The 17,180-nt window shown below is 33.8% G+C and overlaps 2 protein-coding genes and 1 long non-coding RNA gene across 5 annotated transcripts; 1 reads left to right on the top strand and 2 right to left on the bottom strand.

Moving 5' to 3' along the window:
- Window positions 1-144: 144 nt before the first annotated feature.
- On the top strand, window positions 145-3,901 carry LOC100806488 (receptor-like protein kinase HERK 1). 3 transcript variants are annotated; one of them, XM_014764565.3, is made up of 3 exons: window positions 145-237; window positions 811-950; window positions 1,124-3,901. In XM_014764565.3, exon 3 carries the CDS (start codon window positions 1,172-1,174, stop codon window positions 3,683-3,685), a length of 2,514 nt encoding a protein of 837 aa, XP_014620051.1. In that variant the 5' UTR covers window positions 145-237; window positions 811-950; window positions 1,124-1,171; the 3' UTR covers window positions 3,686-3,901. The 3 variants fall into 3 exon arrangements, with proteins under 3 accessions (XP_014620051.1, XP_025980353.1, XP_006592254.1); XM_026124568.2 differs by having other exon boundaries at window positions 154-237; window positions 801-950; XM_006592191.4 differs by lacking the exon at window positions 145-237 and having other exon boundaries at window positions 307-950; window positions 1,128-3,901.
- Window positions 3,902-7,400: 3,499 nt separating this feature from the next.
- On the bottom strand, window positions 7,401-8,863 carry LOC102667945 (uncharacterized). Its single transcript, XR_005887570.1, has 2 exons — window positions 8,585-8,863; window positions 7,401-8,362 (listed from the first exon to the last, which is right to left on the bottom strand). It is a non-coding gene; the product is annotated as an uncharacterized lncRNA (long non-coding RNA).
- Window positions 8,864-15,129: 6,266 nt separating this feature from the next.
- On the bottom strand, window positions 15,130-15,957 carry LOC100805597 (histone H4). Its single transcript, XM_003539700.4, has 2 exons — window positions 15,833-15,957; window positions 15,130-15,729 (listed from the first exon to the last, which is right to left on the bottom strand). The coding sequence occupies exon 2, from the start codon at window positions 15,691-15,693 to the stop codon at window positions 15,382-15,384; it is 312 nt and encodes a 103-aa protein (XP_003539748.1). The 5' UTR covers window positions 15,694-15,729; window positions 15,833-15,957; the 3' UTR covers window positions 15,130-15,381.
- Window positions 15,958-17,180: the final 1,223 nt, after the last annotated feature.

Below are 17,180 nucleotides of genomic sequence, written 5' to 3'. Positions count from 1 at the left end.
ACTCAATAAATAAACCTATGTCGTTTTCACCAGTTTTTGGATGGATTTAAAAATACTTACTTTAATAATAGTAGTTGGTTGTTAATGAAAAGCTGAGTCTGAAATTCAAATAGGTCAATATATTAATTGAGAGAGACATAAGATTGTTGATATCGTATTATATTCGGTCACTATTTAACCAACTTTTTTCGGTTCATTGATGGTCACTGCCAGCAAAAGCGAGCCCACAAGCATATGGTAATGGCAGAATAAACATTCATCTCATCTCCTCTGTTGCCAATATCATTGCATAACAGAATCATTAACTCTTTTTTATTACTGTTTATATATTTTTTTTAGTCTGGTATTAGTATGAAACAGTACTCATAAAAAATTATGACTAATATTCATTGAAAATCATAAGCATCCATAATAAACTAAATATGAATCTCTTATATTCTTTATTTGATCCCAAGATTAAGATTCGTATCTGAATGATTTAATTAAGAAACATAAGATTATGTCATCAATTTCAAACCATTGTAATTGTTTATTATTTATTATTATTTTATTCCCAGATAGACATGAATCATGGTTCCACCTCAAAAACCAGGTCATCTATCTGAAGCATAAGCGGTTTTTCAATTTCAATCTTGTGCACACCCTTTTGACCTTGTTTCAGTCTTTTCTCTTTCTCTCTCTTTATTTAATCTTTCTTTTTTATTTAAATAAATAAAGTAGAGCACAAAAGAATCTAGGACTATATATATTAATTTCGTTCAAAAAAAGGACTATATATTAATTACTAACGTTGTCATCAGTTTATACCAGCTTGTCCTGAGCTAGATGCGTGTTGGCATGCGTTTCATCTTCGGCTCTCATCATTTGCATTGAATTCCTTTCCATTCAACAAAGGGTATTCAGATTTGCGTTCTGCACTTCTGCTCTTTGGTTCTGGTGGAGCTCTCAAGGTATTGTATTGTGTTTAAACTTTGAAGGTGCAATGTTTAATAATCGGTTTTCATTTTTATTCTGTTCTCTGTGTTTTCCACCCTTTTAGTTTTATGATTGACATGTAGAAATTCATTGCTTTGTTTTTCTTTTCTTGCATGTACCGGTACTCTTCCTTTGATAAAATCATAAGGCAGAAAAGAGAAAATTTGAGAGAAAAGGAGAATAAATTGTTATAAACATGAGGGATTGCAGAGAAATTTGCTTGTTCATCTGTGTCTTATCAATCTTGCCCTTGGTATGTTTTTCTGCCAACTTTGTTCCTACAGATAATTACCTTATAGACTGTGGATCACCAACCAATACTCCAATAGATAGCCGCAATTTCACAGCGGATAGTTTCTATAAGAATTTCCTTTCCACACAACAAGATATTGTTGCCAGTACCTCCTTGAAATCAATCACTTCCACCAGTGATTCGCCTCTCTATTCAACAGCTAGAATTTTCACTGCACCCTCAAAGTACACTTTTCCTATTAACAAAAAGGGGAGACATTGGATCCGTCTTTATTTCTTTCCATTTGCATATGAGAAGTACAATTTGAGTGCTGCGAAATTTGCTGTTTCCACCCAGAACTATAATCTTCTCAGTGACTTTAGTGTGCAGAAAAATCCTGTTATGAAGGAGTACTCTCTAAATGTGACCTCAGACACCCTTGTGATCACCTTTTCCCCTTCCGACAATTCCATTGCTTTCGTGAATGCCATTGAAGTTGTTTCGGTCCCTGATGACCTCATTATTGATGATGCTAACACCCTAAATCCAGCAGGAAGCTACTCTGGCTTGTTTGCACAGGCACTGGAGACAGTTTTCAGGGTTAACATGGGTGGTCCAACCATCTCCTCCGGCAGTGACACACTTCAACGAACTTGGGTTCCTGATGAGAAATTCCTTATACAACCTAACTTGGCCCGTAATTTTACAAATATAGGTGCTGTGAAATATGTAGATGGTGGGCCAACAGAAAATACTGCTCCACCTTCTGTTTATGGTACTCTAACACAGATGAATTCAGCCGATGATCCCCGAAGTAATTTCAATGTGACTTGGCAGTTTGATGTGGAGCCTCAATTTCAGTACCTTGTTCGACTTCACTTCTGTGACATAATCAGCAAAAGTCTCAATGAACTGTACTTCAATGTTTACATTAACTCCTGGTTTGTTGCCAAGGATCTTGATCTTAGTACAATAAATAATAATATTTTGGCTGCTCCGTTTTTTAAGGATATGATTACAGCCCCATCTGCCAGCACCAAAATTTTCATAAGCATAGGCCCTTCTACTGTGAATAGCAATTATCCTAATGCTATTTTGAATGGGCTGGAAATAATGAAAATGAACAACTCTGTGAGTAGTCTCAGCTCATCAACAGCTGTGCCTTTGTCTAGTACTTCTGGTTCAGGTTCTAAGAAAGTTGGCTTGATAGTGGGTGTGAGTGTTGGGGCATTTCTTGCAGTGGTCATTGTTGGAGTTTTCTTTTTTCTACTATGCAGGAAAAGAAAACGTTTGGAAAAAGAAGGGCATTCGAAGACATGGGTTCCCTTATCAATCAATGATGGAACTTCTCACACCATGGGAAGTAAATATTCTAATGCCACAACAGGAAGTGCTGCTTCAAACTTTGGGTATCGCTTCCCTTTTGTGACAGTTCAGGAGGCTACAAATAATTTTGATGAGAGTTGGGTTATTGGCATTGGTGGTTTTGGTAAAGTATACAAGGGAGAGTTAAATGATGGTACTAAAGTTGCAGTTAAGAGGGGGAATCCTCGGTCTCAGCAGGGGCTTGCGGAGTTCCGAACTGAAATTGAGATGCTCTCTCAGTTCCGCCACCGCCATCTAGTATCATTGATTGGATATTGTGATGAAAGGAATGAGATGATATTGATATATGAATATATGGAGAAGGGAACTCTCAAAAGCCATTTGTATGGTTCAGGTTTCCCAAGCTTAAGTTGGAAGGAGAGACTTGAGATATGCATTGGAGCAGCCAGAGGACTGCATTACCTTCACACTGGCTATGCTAAGGCCGTTATTCACCGTGATGTGAAATCTGCAAATATCCTGCTTGATGAAAACCTCATGGCCAAAGTTGCTGATTTTGGGCTATCGAAGACTGGGCCTGAAATTGATCAGACACATGTGAGCACAGCTGTCAAAGGGAGTTTTGGGTACCTTGATCCCGAGTATTTCAGGAGGCAACAGCTTACGGAAAAGTCAGATGTGTATTCATTTGGGGTGGTTCTGTTTGAGGTTCTTTGTGCTAGACCTGTTATCGATCCAACCCTTCCTAGAGAAATGGTGAACTTGGCTGAATGGAGCATGAAATTGCAGAAAAGAGGGCAATTGGAGCAAATAATAGATCCAACACTTGCTGGGAAAATCAGACCAGATTCTCTTAGGAAGTTTGGAGAAACGGCTGAAAAATGTTTGGCTGACTTTGGTGTTGACAGGCCTTCTATGGGAGATGTCTTGTGGAATTTGGAGTATGCTCTCCAACTTCAAGAGGCGGTTGTTCAAGGTGATCCTGAAGAAAATAGTACAAACATGATTGGTGAACTCTCTCCACAGGTCAACAATTTCAACCATGAAGTAAGTGTTTCTGCTGCACAATTTGAAGCTACAAGTCTGGATGATCTGTCTGGTGTATCAATGAGTAGGGTATTCTCACAGCTGGTGAAGTCTGAAGGGAGGTGATTTTGAGCATTACATCTTCTAAATTTGCATTATATTACTCTTTTTTTATTATTATTTTAGTGGTTTGTCTTCTGAACGGGTAGTTCTCAGCCTCCTTGCCTGCTTGAGGCACTTTATAGACTTGTAAAGAAAGGTCAAGTTAATGAAACAAGTTTGCTTAATTGTATCCCAACAATACATTTCCCTGTTAAATATCTGATTTCTGGTGTTTGAGTAGAATTGTCTTGAAAAATGAATGCAAATTGTATAAATATGTTCTTTTAAGTACCTTGCCTCATCAGCCAGAGAAACTTCTGAATGGCAAGTGCTTATATTAAATTTGTCAAAAAGCCATGGGTTTCTTTTTTGTACAAGTGGTGATAGTGATACAAAGTTGTTTTTGACCAATAGCCTAACATGCAGTTTCCCTGAAATGGTTGTTCAATTAAATGTTCGGCATGCTGTAATTTGTTATTCTTTGCAAGTTTTGGTTCAACAAGCTTCCAAATTTTCTAACCTGAATTTTATTAGTTGCAAAAAATTATGTGCATATCATATCATGCTCATGCACGGTGTCAAGATTGGAGACATATATGATGGCGACATTGGTCAGAAGGAACAAGAAATTTAAATCGTTTGATTTAGCAGGGGATATGTCAGCCATGGCCACCATTGGTTCATGGCTGACATAGAATACGCCAAAAATCTATTAGATATGGCAGGTCTTGGATTACAGGAATCAAAATATAACTGTCATAATCGTAGTACTATATATAAGACCTAATTTTACTATAAGGAAGTAAATATCTTTTGGACAGGATAAAAACATTGTACGTGTAGATAGTGTATGCAAGGGGTTAACAATATGTGGGTAGGTGGATTAACAATATGTGGGTGTGGGATCTCAAGTGGAGAAGAGTGTGGTTTGAATGCGAAAAGATTTTGGTAGGTGAACTTGAGTCCTTACTAGAGAGGGGAAGTATTGGTAGGGAGGGGGAGGATCATTGGTTTTGGGTAGAAGATGATTCAACATTATTTTCGGTTAAACCGGGCATATTTGACCTTAAATGATTTGAGAATTGGTTCTTGTAAGGTGGACATATTCAAAAAGCTATGGGAAATTCATATTCCACCAAAAGTGTCTTTCTTGATGTGGAGAATATTTCTCTATAGGATCCCAACAAGGATGAATTTACAAAAAAGGCATATACAATTGCTAGATCACCAGCTTAAGTGTGTTCTCTGCAATGAGAAACCGGAAGACACGTCCCATTTATTTTTCACCTGCTCGGTTTCTCACCTTATCTGAAAAAGATGGTCACTGGTGCAAGTTCAGCTCTCCCAGAATCTGCAACGGATCACTTCTGGCAACATACTCATGACTCGCTTGGGGGTAAATACAAGAGATTGTGGTTGGTGGGGTGGCTCCATATTGTGGAATATATGGCTGCAACGCAATGCTATTATTTTTGAAGGCCATCAATTAGATCGTGAGAGGTTATGACATAAAATTATCTTTTTCACATGAACATGGTTGAAGGCACTCCATAAGGATTCTACAACTCCCTTCCAGCAGTGGCAAGCAAACCCGAGAGCTTCATTTTTTGTCCTTTCAAAGCTTATTTTATGCGGTATTGGAGAGGTTTACGGTTGTTGAGGAAGTGTATCTTATTTTATGCAGCTTGCAGGTAGTATAGAATAAGATTCATTTCTTTCTTATTGGCCAAACTCATGTATTATTTGATGGCTCTTAATCTTTTCGGGGGATGTGCGTAGTATAAGACTGTTATTGTGTATTTCTCTTTTAGCACGTCTTGTGCTTTTAAAAAAAAAAAAGTGTATGCAAGGTTTTTTTTTCTTCTTACTTTAGCCATATCATCAGTAATGATTCTTGATTCAGGAAACAGGATTATTGCTTGAGAAGCCTCGTTACATAAATTTTGTCATTACATACGACCGATGTAGGATACTCATGGTTGGGTATTTACATAACTATAACTAATTAATAACTAGATTATAAGTTCATGAAATCCCTAAAGTTAATATTTCATTATCTTTAGCTTTGTCTATGCTCTTCAATAAATTCCTAAGAGTGTGTTTGGATGGGGGAATTTAAAATTCTAAGAAATTTTAAATTTTAAGAATTTCAAATATTTCAATTGAAATTTTTTTATTTTTAAAATTTTGTGTTTGGATAAAAAAAATTAAAGTTAAAAATTTTTAACATTTTAAGGTTTTCGAGAACTTTCAAGTAAAAGAGATGATGAAAGTTAATAAGGAAATACGTTAAGGTTTTAGAAGATTCTTTTATAAAAAAAGAATTTCGATTTCTCACCTTTTAGAAGGAAATTGAAATTTCGTATTTTTAGTTGTTTAAAATTATGTTTTAAAATTTTAAAAATTTAAATTCTTCAAGAAAAGCATCCAAACAATGAATTCTAGATTACAAAAATCTAAATTTTCAGATAAATTATTTTCCTTAGTTAAAATTCTCTATCTATACTAAGTATAAAGTTAATGAAATACAAAATTTTATTCTTTTTCTTTGGATAAAACTTCATCCAGGATACAACAGAATATAAGTTAGTATTTCATTATCTAAAAAAACTTCATCCAGGAGTACTTCACAGTATTTATGCTCCTTTATAATGCTTGAGGAGTCCTTGTTCCCAAGAACCGGAAAGTTGAATTCATACAAAAAGGTATATAAATGAGCACTTCCAAAAAGTTTGCAAGACCTGAAATCAATTAAAGCACATGCCAAACTAAACACTCTAGCCATTTGATTATCAGTTTAAGGCTTGAAGCAATTCACAATAAAAAGTTGAGTTACAATTTCACTTCAATATTATTATGCATTTTAAATACATCAAATATCTTTCTTAAGTATTTCTAACTTCTAAAAGTATTTTTAATAGAAAAATTTATTTTGAGATCTTAGTTACATTTTTAGTGGATCTTATAGTGTTACATCATTCTTAAGATCTCTCTCATTTTTAATTTCATATTTTGAGATCTTGAACCATTTTTTTAGATTCTACAAGAATTAGATACAAATTAATTTTGTGGAGAAAGAGAGAGTAAAAAATATTTTTTAAAAAAATGGATACAGTTATTGACAATTCTTCTACAAGTAATGGATCTTCACATAAAATCTAACATGCTATTCCAATCATTATTCCAATAATAAATCTTAACAACATCAAATTTTGAAACTAATATCTCCTTACAAAGATTGGAAATATTCTAACACTTTATCTAGAAATAAATTGCAACCATCCGTTTAATTATACAACTTTGCATGATGGCCAATAAAACAATTGTGATTCAATATTATATTGGTCTCTTTTTTATATATAACATGAGATTAATGCTCCAAAATTAGATAACTATATTCAGGAAAATAAAGAGCATTACATGCTATGATAATTACCTGATGCTTAGACTTTCAGGGAAGAAAACGTTGTGATTTCTTTCCAATCTGTATTATATTTCATTATTCCTAAGGCTAGTATAATCTACAATAAATCTAAAATGGAGAGATGTGAACTCCGTAAGCTTGTGATCATACGCAATCAAGATAAAAGTAGTAACAATTCCAAAAAAAGGCATACTATCAAAGTGAATTATGAAGAGAAAATGATTTGATATGTAAGCTAATATACAAATGAAGAATAAATAAATAAAATGTTCTTAGTTCCAACAAAATAAACAAAGAAAAAAGTAGACAGAAAGGTAAACATCAACATAACAATGTCAACTCGGCTTTGATTCACTGGAAGATGGAATGCAATTGATCGTGTCAATTATGTAAATTGATGTGGAAAAAGTTACACCAACTCTGCTTCATGACCATCTAATCTGAAAATAAAAAATAAAATAAAAAAAGAAAAGAAAGAGATTAAGGATAAAATAAATCCTCTATATCAACAAAGCAACACAATTATTTAGGGTCATCAATCCATGACAATGACCAAAGCTTTACATTAATTTGCTCAGGTACAGTTTAGGAAAAATTAATAACCAATTTGATGCATAAGAGTTAAATAATTTATTACATTCTACCCTATGCATAATTTGGAATTGAAAAGGATTCAGTAATATCTAATTGCATATCTCAAATTTAGCCTCAAGTGCACCCAAAATTGCATCTGGTATTTCAATGAAAATTAATCAATCTTGTATAACATCAAATATTGATATTTGCGGTACAAAGCCAGAAACTCCACATATAACATCAAATATTGACTTAGAAATTTTAGCTTCACCTTGGAAATGACCATATTCGTTATTGAGAAGCTCAAAATGTGATAATTATGAACAAAAATTAAAAGAAAAAAGTCAAGTACGTTACTGCAAAAAAAATAAAAAAAATTACGAGCCAACCAGAATGTGAACTGCCTCACGGCATCCGTCTTTCCTTGTAACCACTTATTTCCAGCCTCTCCTAGTGTTTGAAACTTTCAGTAGCCGCTAGAACCTGTTTGGCTATTGACTTCCAAGGTCACACAAATCATTGCAAATGAGCATCTCTATTTGTATTTGCAATGAAAAAATATTAAAATTTTATATGCTGCTGATGTATAATGGCTTAAATCACAAATTTAAAATAAAAAGTCATAAACCTTAGACATTATTCTTATGCACATGGAGGTCTCCTCTTTTAGCACGCCTAACAGCTAATTCAAAACTGTTTGTCTGCAAAAATACTCAAAACAAAAATTTAGAAGTTGATTCGAATAAGGTATCCATTTATGATATTGTGATCTTTTTTGCATGATATTATGGGGAAGATGAAAAAATGTTGGGGGCAGGTTTGAACCCAAAGGAAATGGGGAACAAAAACAGAAAGCCACTTCCTTTGGGCTGTAATCCACCTTCTTCAAATACGATGAAACTTCCTTCACAAATTTATCATACCTTGCCTTAAAATACTTCGAAGTTGTTGCATGTATCTGCAAAACAAACAAACCAGAAACACTTGAGCACAAAACAGAGTAAAGATTAAAACAAAAATCCATTAAATAAGGAGAGCATGCTCATGGGTCTGATCGTCCTTGAAGATCCCATCTTCAAAACCACCCATGGATGAGGTTGCAGTCGTAGAGTCATAGTTAGAGATCCAAACGACGCCGTTGTGGACGATAGAGAAGGTGGACAGGCCTTTATAATGTTAATAGATATCATGTCTATATGTACCATGCATTATTTTGTGCAGTTATTATATATATATATATATATATATATATATATATATTCCTGCAATGCTACAATTCTTCATTATTTTGTTGATTGGTGCTTTGCCTTCTACTGGTGGTCCTATTTTTTGTTGTTTGCTGGCTTAGCTTATTGTGAAATTGTAACGTTGGAGAGGTTTGTTAGAGATTTTAATTTCAATATGTTCTAGAATAGAAAACGTAATTGCCATACAATGCTACAAGTCAAATTCATAAAGAAGGTTAATATAACTTAGAAGTTAAATAATATCTATCTCCACGAGTTTTGGGTGGCAGGCTGGTAACAAGTTAAATCTTAAGATTCAAATACATACTATTCTTTTATTGTAGCTAACACTTATTCCTTCAAGTTACTGAAATATGGTTTAGCGTATTACCTTCAAATTTAAGTATTTTTTTTGCTGTGTAATTTATACAAAAAACTGCTACTATCTTTAAGGATAGAAAATAGTAGTAGAGAAAGCAAATAGTCTCTTCAGAAAAAGTAATTATGAGCATACGATACTTTTAATATATAAAGAACATTGTAATTCCATCATCATGTAAAAAGTTTCACCAAATTTGGGATTTAGGATTCTTACTAAACTCAAGAATGTGTCTCTTCAGAAATATGGAATGCTGCTCAAAAAATGGACTGACATTTTAATCAGAAATACTTGGAATTTCCTATATCAAGGAAAGCAAAGAGTCAAAACTTGAAAAGCTCCTATGGAATAGCGGTTTTTTAATACTCTAGCTCTTATCAGAAAATCTGTAAACAAAAAAAGCTCTTATCAGAAAAATGAAGGACACTCACCGGACCAAAATAAATAAAGGCCCAATTAAAAATAGAAATCTTCACAAATTCAATGGTGTAATAACAGAGGTTCTAGGATTTTGCCAACTTGAGTTTTAATGTTATTGTATTCTTCTTTTTTAATATTCTGAGTTTGGTCATAGCCTCTATGTCTAATCTGTCGTGTTTTAATTTTATCAGGATATATTTGAGGAGGTTCAGCTAGGTGAATGAAATATTTGGATAGAACAAAGTGGCTAAAAGCAATGCATTAAATAGTGAATAATACTTTTGAGAGTTTCATCTCTCCATAACTTGTGATTATTTATGGAGTGAAGTCTATCTATATAGTATTAACTATATAGTAAAAGAAAGTCATCTATGACATTTGTTGGCTTCTTATGAGTTATTTTCCTGCTCATTTTTACATTTGGTAACACATGTTGTTTTTACTTTTTTGAACATCTGCAATAACCGTTTAAGCTCTCCCTACTAGCTATTTGCAGCTCTTGCAGTAGAAGCAAGAAAATCTTTGTACAATTGGTGATAAATGTTTTTACTTCTTTTTTAAACTCAAAAAGCTCAATTCATTTCAACAATAAGAGTTTTAGAGCATTAGTTTCACCCCCATCTCTCTCATATTTGTTAGGGAGCTATCTTCAAAATTTCTTTCTCAGAGGACAATCATTCTTAAACTTGATTTCTAGTGTCTATGATGTGATAAATTGTCAGAAGAAGATACACTAGCCAATTTCAATAAAATCACTTTTGCCTTTAAAATAAGAAATCTACGTCCGTATTACCTATATGGTTTAGCCTTTGGGGTCTTGCATGACCGTGCTATTTTTAAAGAATGATTGAGTCATTGGCATAATACTTTTCTATAGGGAGAAGTGAACATTATCTTTTAAAGAATATAGATTTAGATTCTACTTTTTCGCATAACACACAATGTTGTCTCAGAAGTGAGTAAAGGAAGCTATAGTCCCAATCCTCAAAGAAGCAGAACATGAAAGAGAGACACTGTATGGGAAGAAGAAAGAGACTAAGACCAATCTATATTCAGTCTCAAGAACCTCCTATAGCATGTGCAAGGTAAGTTCTTTGCTCCGAATTTAAAGACAAATTAAGGTAATCTAAAATGGTTTTTCATCTCATTTCAGTTGATTTTGTGCTTTATTTTTTCTTCTTCTTTCGATGTCAACAGTATTTACTACATGACAGATTGGATAAACGAACTTGGACTATTTTTTTAACTTGCTGTGTTAACACTGTTCAGACCTTCCCTCTCCACCATTTTTTTTTTTACAATATTTTAACTTTGAAATACCCTTTTCAAGTGGGTTTGCAAAGGATCTCAACGACTTTTCTCAAAAAATTGTATGAAAGGGGACCAAAAGGTGTAGCTTATTTCATATATTCTGATGCTTTTGGTTTCCAAAAGGTGCCCTTTAACAAGTGTAAGATTTTTTCAATGATCATTGATTGCTTGCTACTTCCCACATCAATTATTGATTAAATTATGTTGCATTTATACTACTTTTGATTTTGCAGACTATCTTTAATTTCTATTTCTTTTTAGCCATTTTGTATGTTGATTTTTACTCCTATCTTCTCACTTAATCAATGGTTCATTACAGGGGAAACCCTTTACAGTCTAATAATATCCATAGATATCTTATTCTGGCTATGAAAAATGCCAGCGATAAAACTAATCAGCATAATAAGCATGCTATGAGATGACATATAACTCATTGTTTATGCATTTATCGACTGATGCACTAAAAACTGGGTTTTTAACACACTTTCATTGGCTTGATTTGTTTTTACTTTATGTAGATTATTTTCAAGGAATGTATAGGTGACCTATCAGGAAGAGTATTAGAGGAGATGGGAGATCTACAATTATAAGTTTTTAGGCTTTGATTCTCACAGATTTAATTATATAATTTATTGCAAGGATATATCTCAGGCTTAGAGCCACTATGCATAGGTCAATGAGTACATTCATTGTGCACCATTATGTCTGCACCCCTATAACATGCAGTTTTCCTGCAAGCTTACTTAGAAATCTTAAAATGCTACCTGTCCTTCCTTCTATCCACTAATTTCATGATAATTTAGCACAATTCTTTCGAAGGCTCTATGCTTTGCATTGATGGAGACTGATCTAAACTAACATGAAAAATTCAAATTGAAATGTATTGAATGTTAAGAAGAACTCACGATTCATGATCCAATTTCTTTTGTCTAATGTCATGATATGCGATTTTCATATTGTTAGTGTAACAAACCTTTCAAACACTACTTTCTTCTCAAGTTAGAATTGTTAGGTGAGTTATTCGTAGTAAAATGGCCAAGTCTCAACTTGAAAAAAGGTGAATTAATGCCTATATTATCTTAAGCGTTCACACTTAAATTTTTACGGGGGAGATTACAAAGTCACAGCCACCGTTATTATATTTCTTTAGATTTTTTACAGGAGCGACTGAAATTTTCTGGTCTACAAATGCGTTATGATAGTACTCAGCCATTCAAATGACATGATTGTACAATTTGATTAAAACGGCATGACAAGTTTGTTTTTATGGAGTGTCAGCTGATAGTAGGTGCGATTAATTTTTAAACATCAACCTTTTTGAGTGGGATTAATTTTGGATAGTGAAATTTCTGGTCTATAAATGCATTAAGAGGGTGCTCAGCCACTCAAATGACATGATGTACAGTTAACTGTTTGATTAAAACTGCATGTATCAATAGGGTCTTTCTTCTATTTTGTACTGACTAACCAATATGAATAATTATTTCCCTTGCTGTTATGGAATTTTAAGCTATTGGGTTTGGCAATGTAAACTAGCTTTTTACAAAGGAGTTTTCTTGTCATCTCTATCTTAAAAAAATGTCTGTTTCTCTAATTGATGCTAGAATTAAGTTTTGGTCAAAATCAGAATATGGTTTTGGATTTATATGACTGAGAAATTTAAGTGCATTGTGACAAACCATGGATGGAGTCAGAGACAACGCAATAATAGACCATAACTCTACTTTTATTATTTTTTAACTTTGAACTTATTTTTACATGTGTTATTAAGGGAAAATTATAGTATCTTACAAAAAAAATATTGGAAGGAATGTCCTGTTGCTTAATGATTAAAAGGAGTTAATGCCTTAAGTATTTGATACATGAAAGGAATGCTCTAGCAGAAGGTTGATTAGCTCCAACTTTGTGCAGCAGTGGGGAGATTAGATCTTTAAACATGGAATACAAGAATATATGCTCTCCAACCGGTATGAAAACTTGTCAAAATCAGTTCAAAGAATTTACTTTTCTATGCTGTGTTGTTTTGTTCTTGCTATGTATATTTAGGGAGCTAATTGATGTGCTTGTGTGTCCATGTGTTGTAGGAAGTCAGCGAGTTATTGTCATTCAATTTGCAGCTTCAACTTTCCTTTTCACTCACAAAAATGGAATTTGTGTTTATAATACTAGGCTTCCAGAAACCAAGAATCTTTTTTGTTCGACAAGTTCAAGAGTCCTGGAAGTTTTGGCTATTTGTCTCTTAACAGTAGAATTGGTTCATATACCAACAATGAAACACAATACTCAGATGTTACATAATCAAAGGCCAAGGATGATGACCAGACCACAACTTTTCATATGATCTAAGAAATGTTTTTTTATAGCATTTATGATTTTAGTTATTCACATCAGAAATAAATAAAGAATCACTAATATTTACTTATCTGCCTCGCTTAGATAAATGACTGATACTACAGCCATAGTGACAACAAATTGATGTTATATTTGTGTGCCATGTTCATCTCTTAATCGAAACTTTCAACTTTATCACATGAATTTATATTTAAAGTATCAATCAATTGGGTTCTTTGTTGAACAGTTAAATGGTACCCACCACTACCCACTATAGCTGCATATGATGAAAAAGGCAACTCCATGAGCATATATTCATGTTCTAAGAAATGTGGCTCTACCAAAACACAAGATCGTGAGCATTCTTCCCTTAGTATGTAACCACTCAAAAGTTAGTATTTAAAGTTTTTTAAGGTTACCTTGCTATGTGTTCTTATACCTTACTAATTGGAAAAAGAATTTTACAATTGCATATAGTGCATCTAATCTAATTCTGTAAAATACAAAAGTATTCTAATTAAGTTTAACACATTACGCAAATCTTTTTAGTTTAACATTGCATCAAAGCGACACATTATAAAATTTATCCTTCAATTATTTATAAAATTGAAACCAAAAATTTAAACAATTAAAAATTAATTTGTTATATTGAAATCCAAATAGACTAATTTTTAATGTAACATAATCTGTAAATAAAGAAATTCCCGTGCAACGCACGGGCATTTAACTAGTTTTCTACGTTGAGAAATGCAGGAAACAAAAAAACTAACTAAAATTAAGATCCAAGCTTCGAGACTACACCCTCCCATGCAAATGGAAAAGTTCTATTCGACTAGTGACGCAGACAATGTTGAACACACTCCTCAATGCCTTTACAGGACCAACATCCACCAATAGAAGATGAAAACTACGCATGCGCTGAAGGCCTAAACGACGACAGATGTATTTGAAAATTGGGTGATAACTATTATGCAATAATTAATTGGTCACCAAAAAATAAAAAATTCAAATTTAGTCAATACAAGAAATCATAATTTAATCATTAAATTGTCTACAAAGTTTAGGAACTTATTTGTGATTAAATTATTTGCAAAATTAATTTATTTTGACTAAGCCTTGACAAGTGGTAGACTCAATTTTTGGTCCCTAATTGACTTCGTGATTTTGGCCAAATCTCCAGTGCCAAGTCATGACCTCATACTAAGTTTCAAAATTTGATTTGTCCCGTGTTCAATTTTGACCCCGTTACTTATTTTTTTGGCTAAGTCATGGCTAGCCATTAGTTTAATTTTTGGCTACCTCATGGTTTTGATCTATTTCTCGCTTGACTAAGTTCCCAATGCCAAGTTATGGTCCTATCCTAAAGTTTGGGACTTGATTTGTTGTTGGCTTAATTTTTGATCCCTAGTCGACTTCATATTTTTAGCTTATTCTTTTGGCTTGACTGGGTTCTCAAATTATGGCCTAGTGCTAAATTTCAGATCTAGGTTTGTTTTTCATGAATTAATCTGACTATTTACCCAATTAAAATTAGAACCATACCCTGAACAATATTACAAAAGCAAAACCGCATTTTCTAGCGCATTCTACCAAATCCATTTCAAACACGCCAAATCACTAAACAACAATGCACTTGCTTATCACCCACACAAGTCCATGACACAATTCCAGGTAACGAATGACTAAAAGCGAAAATTAAGCGAATAAACCAAACACGTTTGCCATCCAAAAACTCAAAAACGAAACATGAAACAAAAGTAGGCCGCGTTTGGATTGCTCTAAATAGACTAAGCAGAAGCAATAAACAGAAAAACAAGAATCTGACATTAGCAACATATTGTGATACAATTACAAGCTTGGCAGCAATATAGCTCAATACATTACATGTTATAGAAACCCTTATACCTAAAACACCACCAGCAACTTACTACACCAAATCCTTGCAATTTTTTTCCCTATCTCCCTAATAGCAAGGGTCTCTTACATCCCACATAAACCTCCAAAACAAACGAAACCTAACAATAAAAATTAAAAAAAAAAAAAAAAAAACAAACTAGCCTCCAAATCCGTAGAGGGTTCTTCCTTGTCTCTTGAGAGCATAAACCACATCCATTGCCGTAACGGTCTTTCTCCTAGCGTGCTCAGTGTAGGTAACGGCGTCACGAATCACGTTCTCCAGAAAGATCTTGAGCACGCCACGTGTCTCCTCGTAGATGAGACCACTGATACGCTTCACACCACCCCTGCGAGCCAAACGCCGAATCGCAGGCTTGGTGATTCCCTGAATGTTATCGCGCAACACCTTACGGTGTCGTTTCGCTCCTCCCTTTCCCAAACCCTTGCCCCCCTTTCCACGTCCAGACATTTTGCTCGAAAAGTTCAGTTAACAAACAATCACAGTCTGCAACAAGCAGCAATTAGAACAACAATTAAACGAAACCATAAGGATTAAGCGTAAGATGAAGAAAGCATGGAGAAATTAGTAACTAGTAATTGGAAATTACCGAAAGGGAAACGAGAATGAATAGTGAAATGTGCGTTTCGCGGTACCAATGGAGTGGGAGGGAGATTTTGTTTGGTATTTATAGTATTATGTGGTGCTGGGATTAGGGGACCAGTGCGTGGATCCGTGAGAGGAGTTTCGGCGAAGCGTTTTGGAGCGTTGATGGATTGTTAATGGACGCTTTAGATGTGAGATAAGGTTGCGTCCGGATCGATGACGTGGACGATAAACTAGATTTTGAAAATAAAGAAAGCGTGGTGGCTCCTGTCTTTGGCGCCTTTGCCAGTTTGGACTCCGGAGCCCGCTAGGGGTTCATAATAACTATTATAAACTAAATTTATAGTTAATTGAATTAAACTGAACTTAAAATAACTAATTATAAAAAACTGAATTAAACTTATTCTTTTATTTTAAATAAAAACTTAACAGTTAATTGTTAACTTAACATTTTTACTCAAACATTCACATGATTACATGAGATAGTGAAGTACGATGTACTGACACACTTTCACTCAACAATACATAATGCCTTGATGCATATTCGTTGTTCACTTTGACTCAATCTTCGTCGCTCAAGGTTCACACTCACTTATGTCTTGCACTCTGGCTCAAGTTTTAGTTCTCACTCTCACGGAGATAAGACCCTAAATCCAAAATCCATTTATGGGTTGTTTGATTTTGATTGAATCATTGTGCTTATACAAGCATCCACTTAGTTTATGGGTTAATAATTTGATTCGTTTTTACGGGGTGTTGTAAGAAGATTGTGAATGCCTGAGAGAATTGTTATTTCTTAGAACTTGATTATGACTGTTTGTGTTGAGAGTCTTTCGTTGGATGATGGGATTAGGTATTTTTTTAGGATGTGGGGTTGTGGGTTTGAGCTTGATGAGACTTCCATGGTTGTGTTGTTGCTCTCTGCTTGTGTTTTTCAAGCTCCATACATTTATATTTCTTTTTTTATTTACTAATATTATCTATGTTATTGCTATTATATTTAATAATGAATAGTTACCAATACTATATATGTTATTGTTATTACTTACAATTGAACTCAATGACTTAATTTTGATCTCTGATGCTTATCGTAATGGTAGAGATACAATGTATTTGTCCTAGAAACTTCGATTATATTACTCTCTGGATTTTAATTATTATTTTTTAGTTTAGATGTTTACTTGGCTAGTCGTTAGTTGCTTAGATACAATTTTGATATTTGTGTACCTTAGTTATTGGACCAATTACTATTGACACTTTTGGACAAGCATGAAAAACAAGGAACTTGTTACTTTGGAGAGTTATCATATATCAATTTGTATTTTATACCAATATATCGCTAGTTAGATGGT

The sequence above is a fragment of the Glycine max genome, chromosome 12, assembly GCF_000004515.6.
Source record: "Glycine max cultivar Williams 82 chromosome 12, Glycine_max_v4.0, whole genome shotgun sequence".
NCBI classification, from domain to species: domain Eukaryota; kingdom Viridiplantae; phylum Streptophyta; class Magnoliopsida; order Fabales; family Fabaceae; genus Glycine; species Glycine max.
The sequence above is the reverse complement of the archived record's forward strand: the minus strand, read 5'-3'. Positions and strand labels throughout refer to the sequence as shown.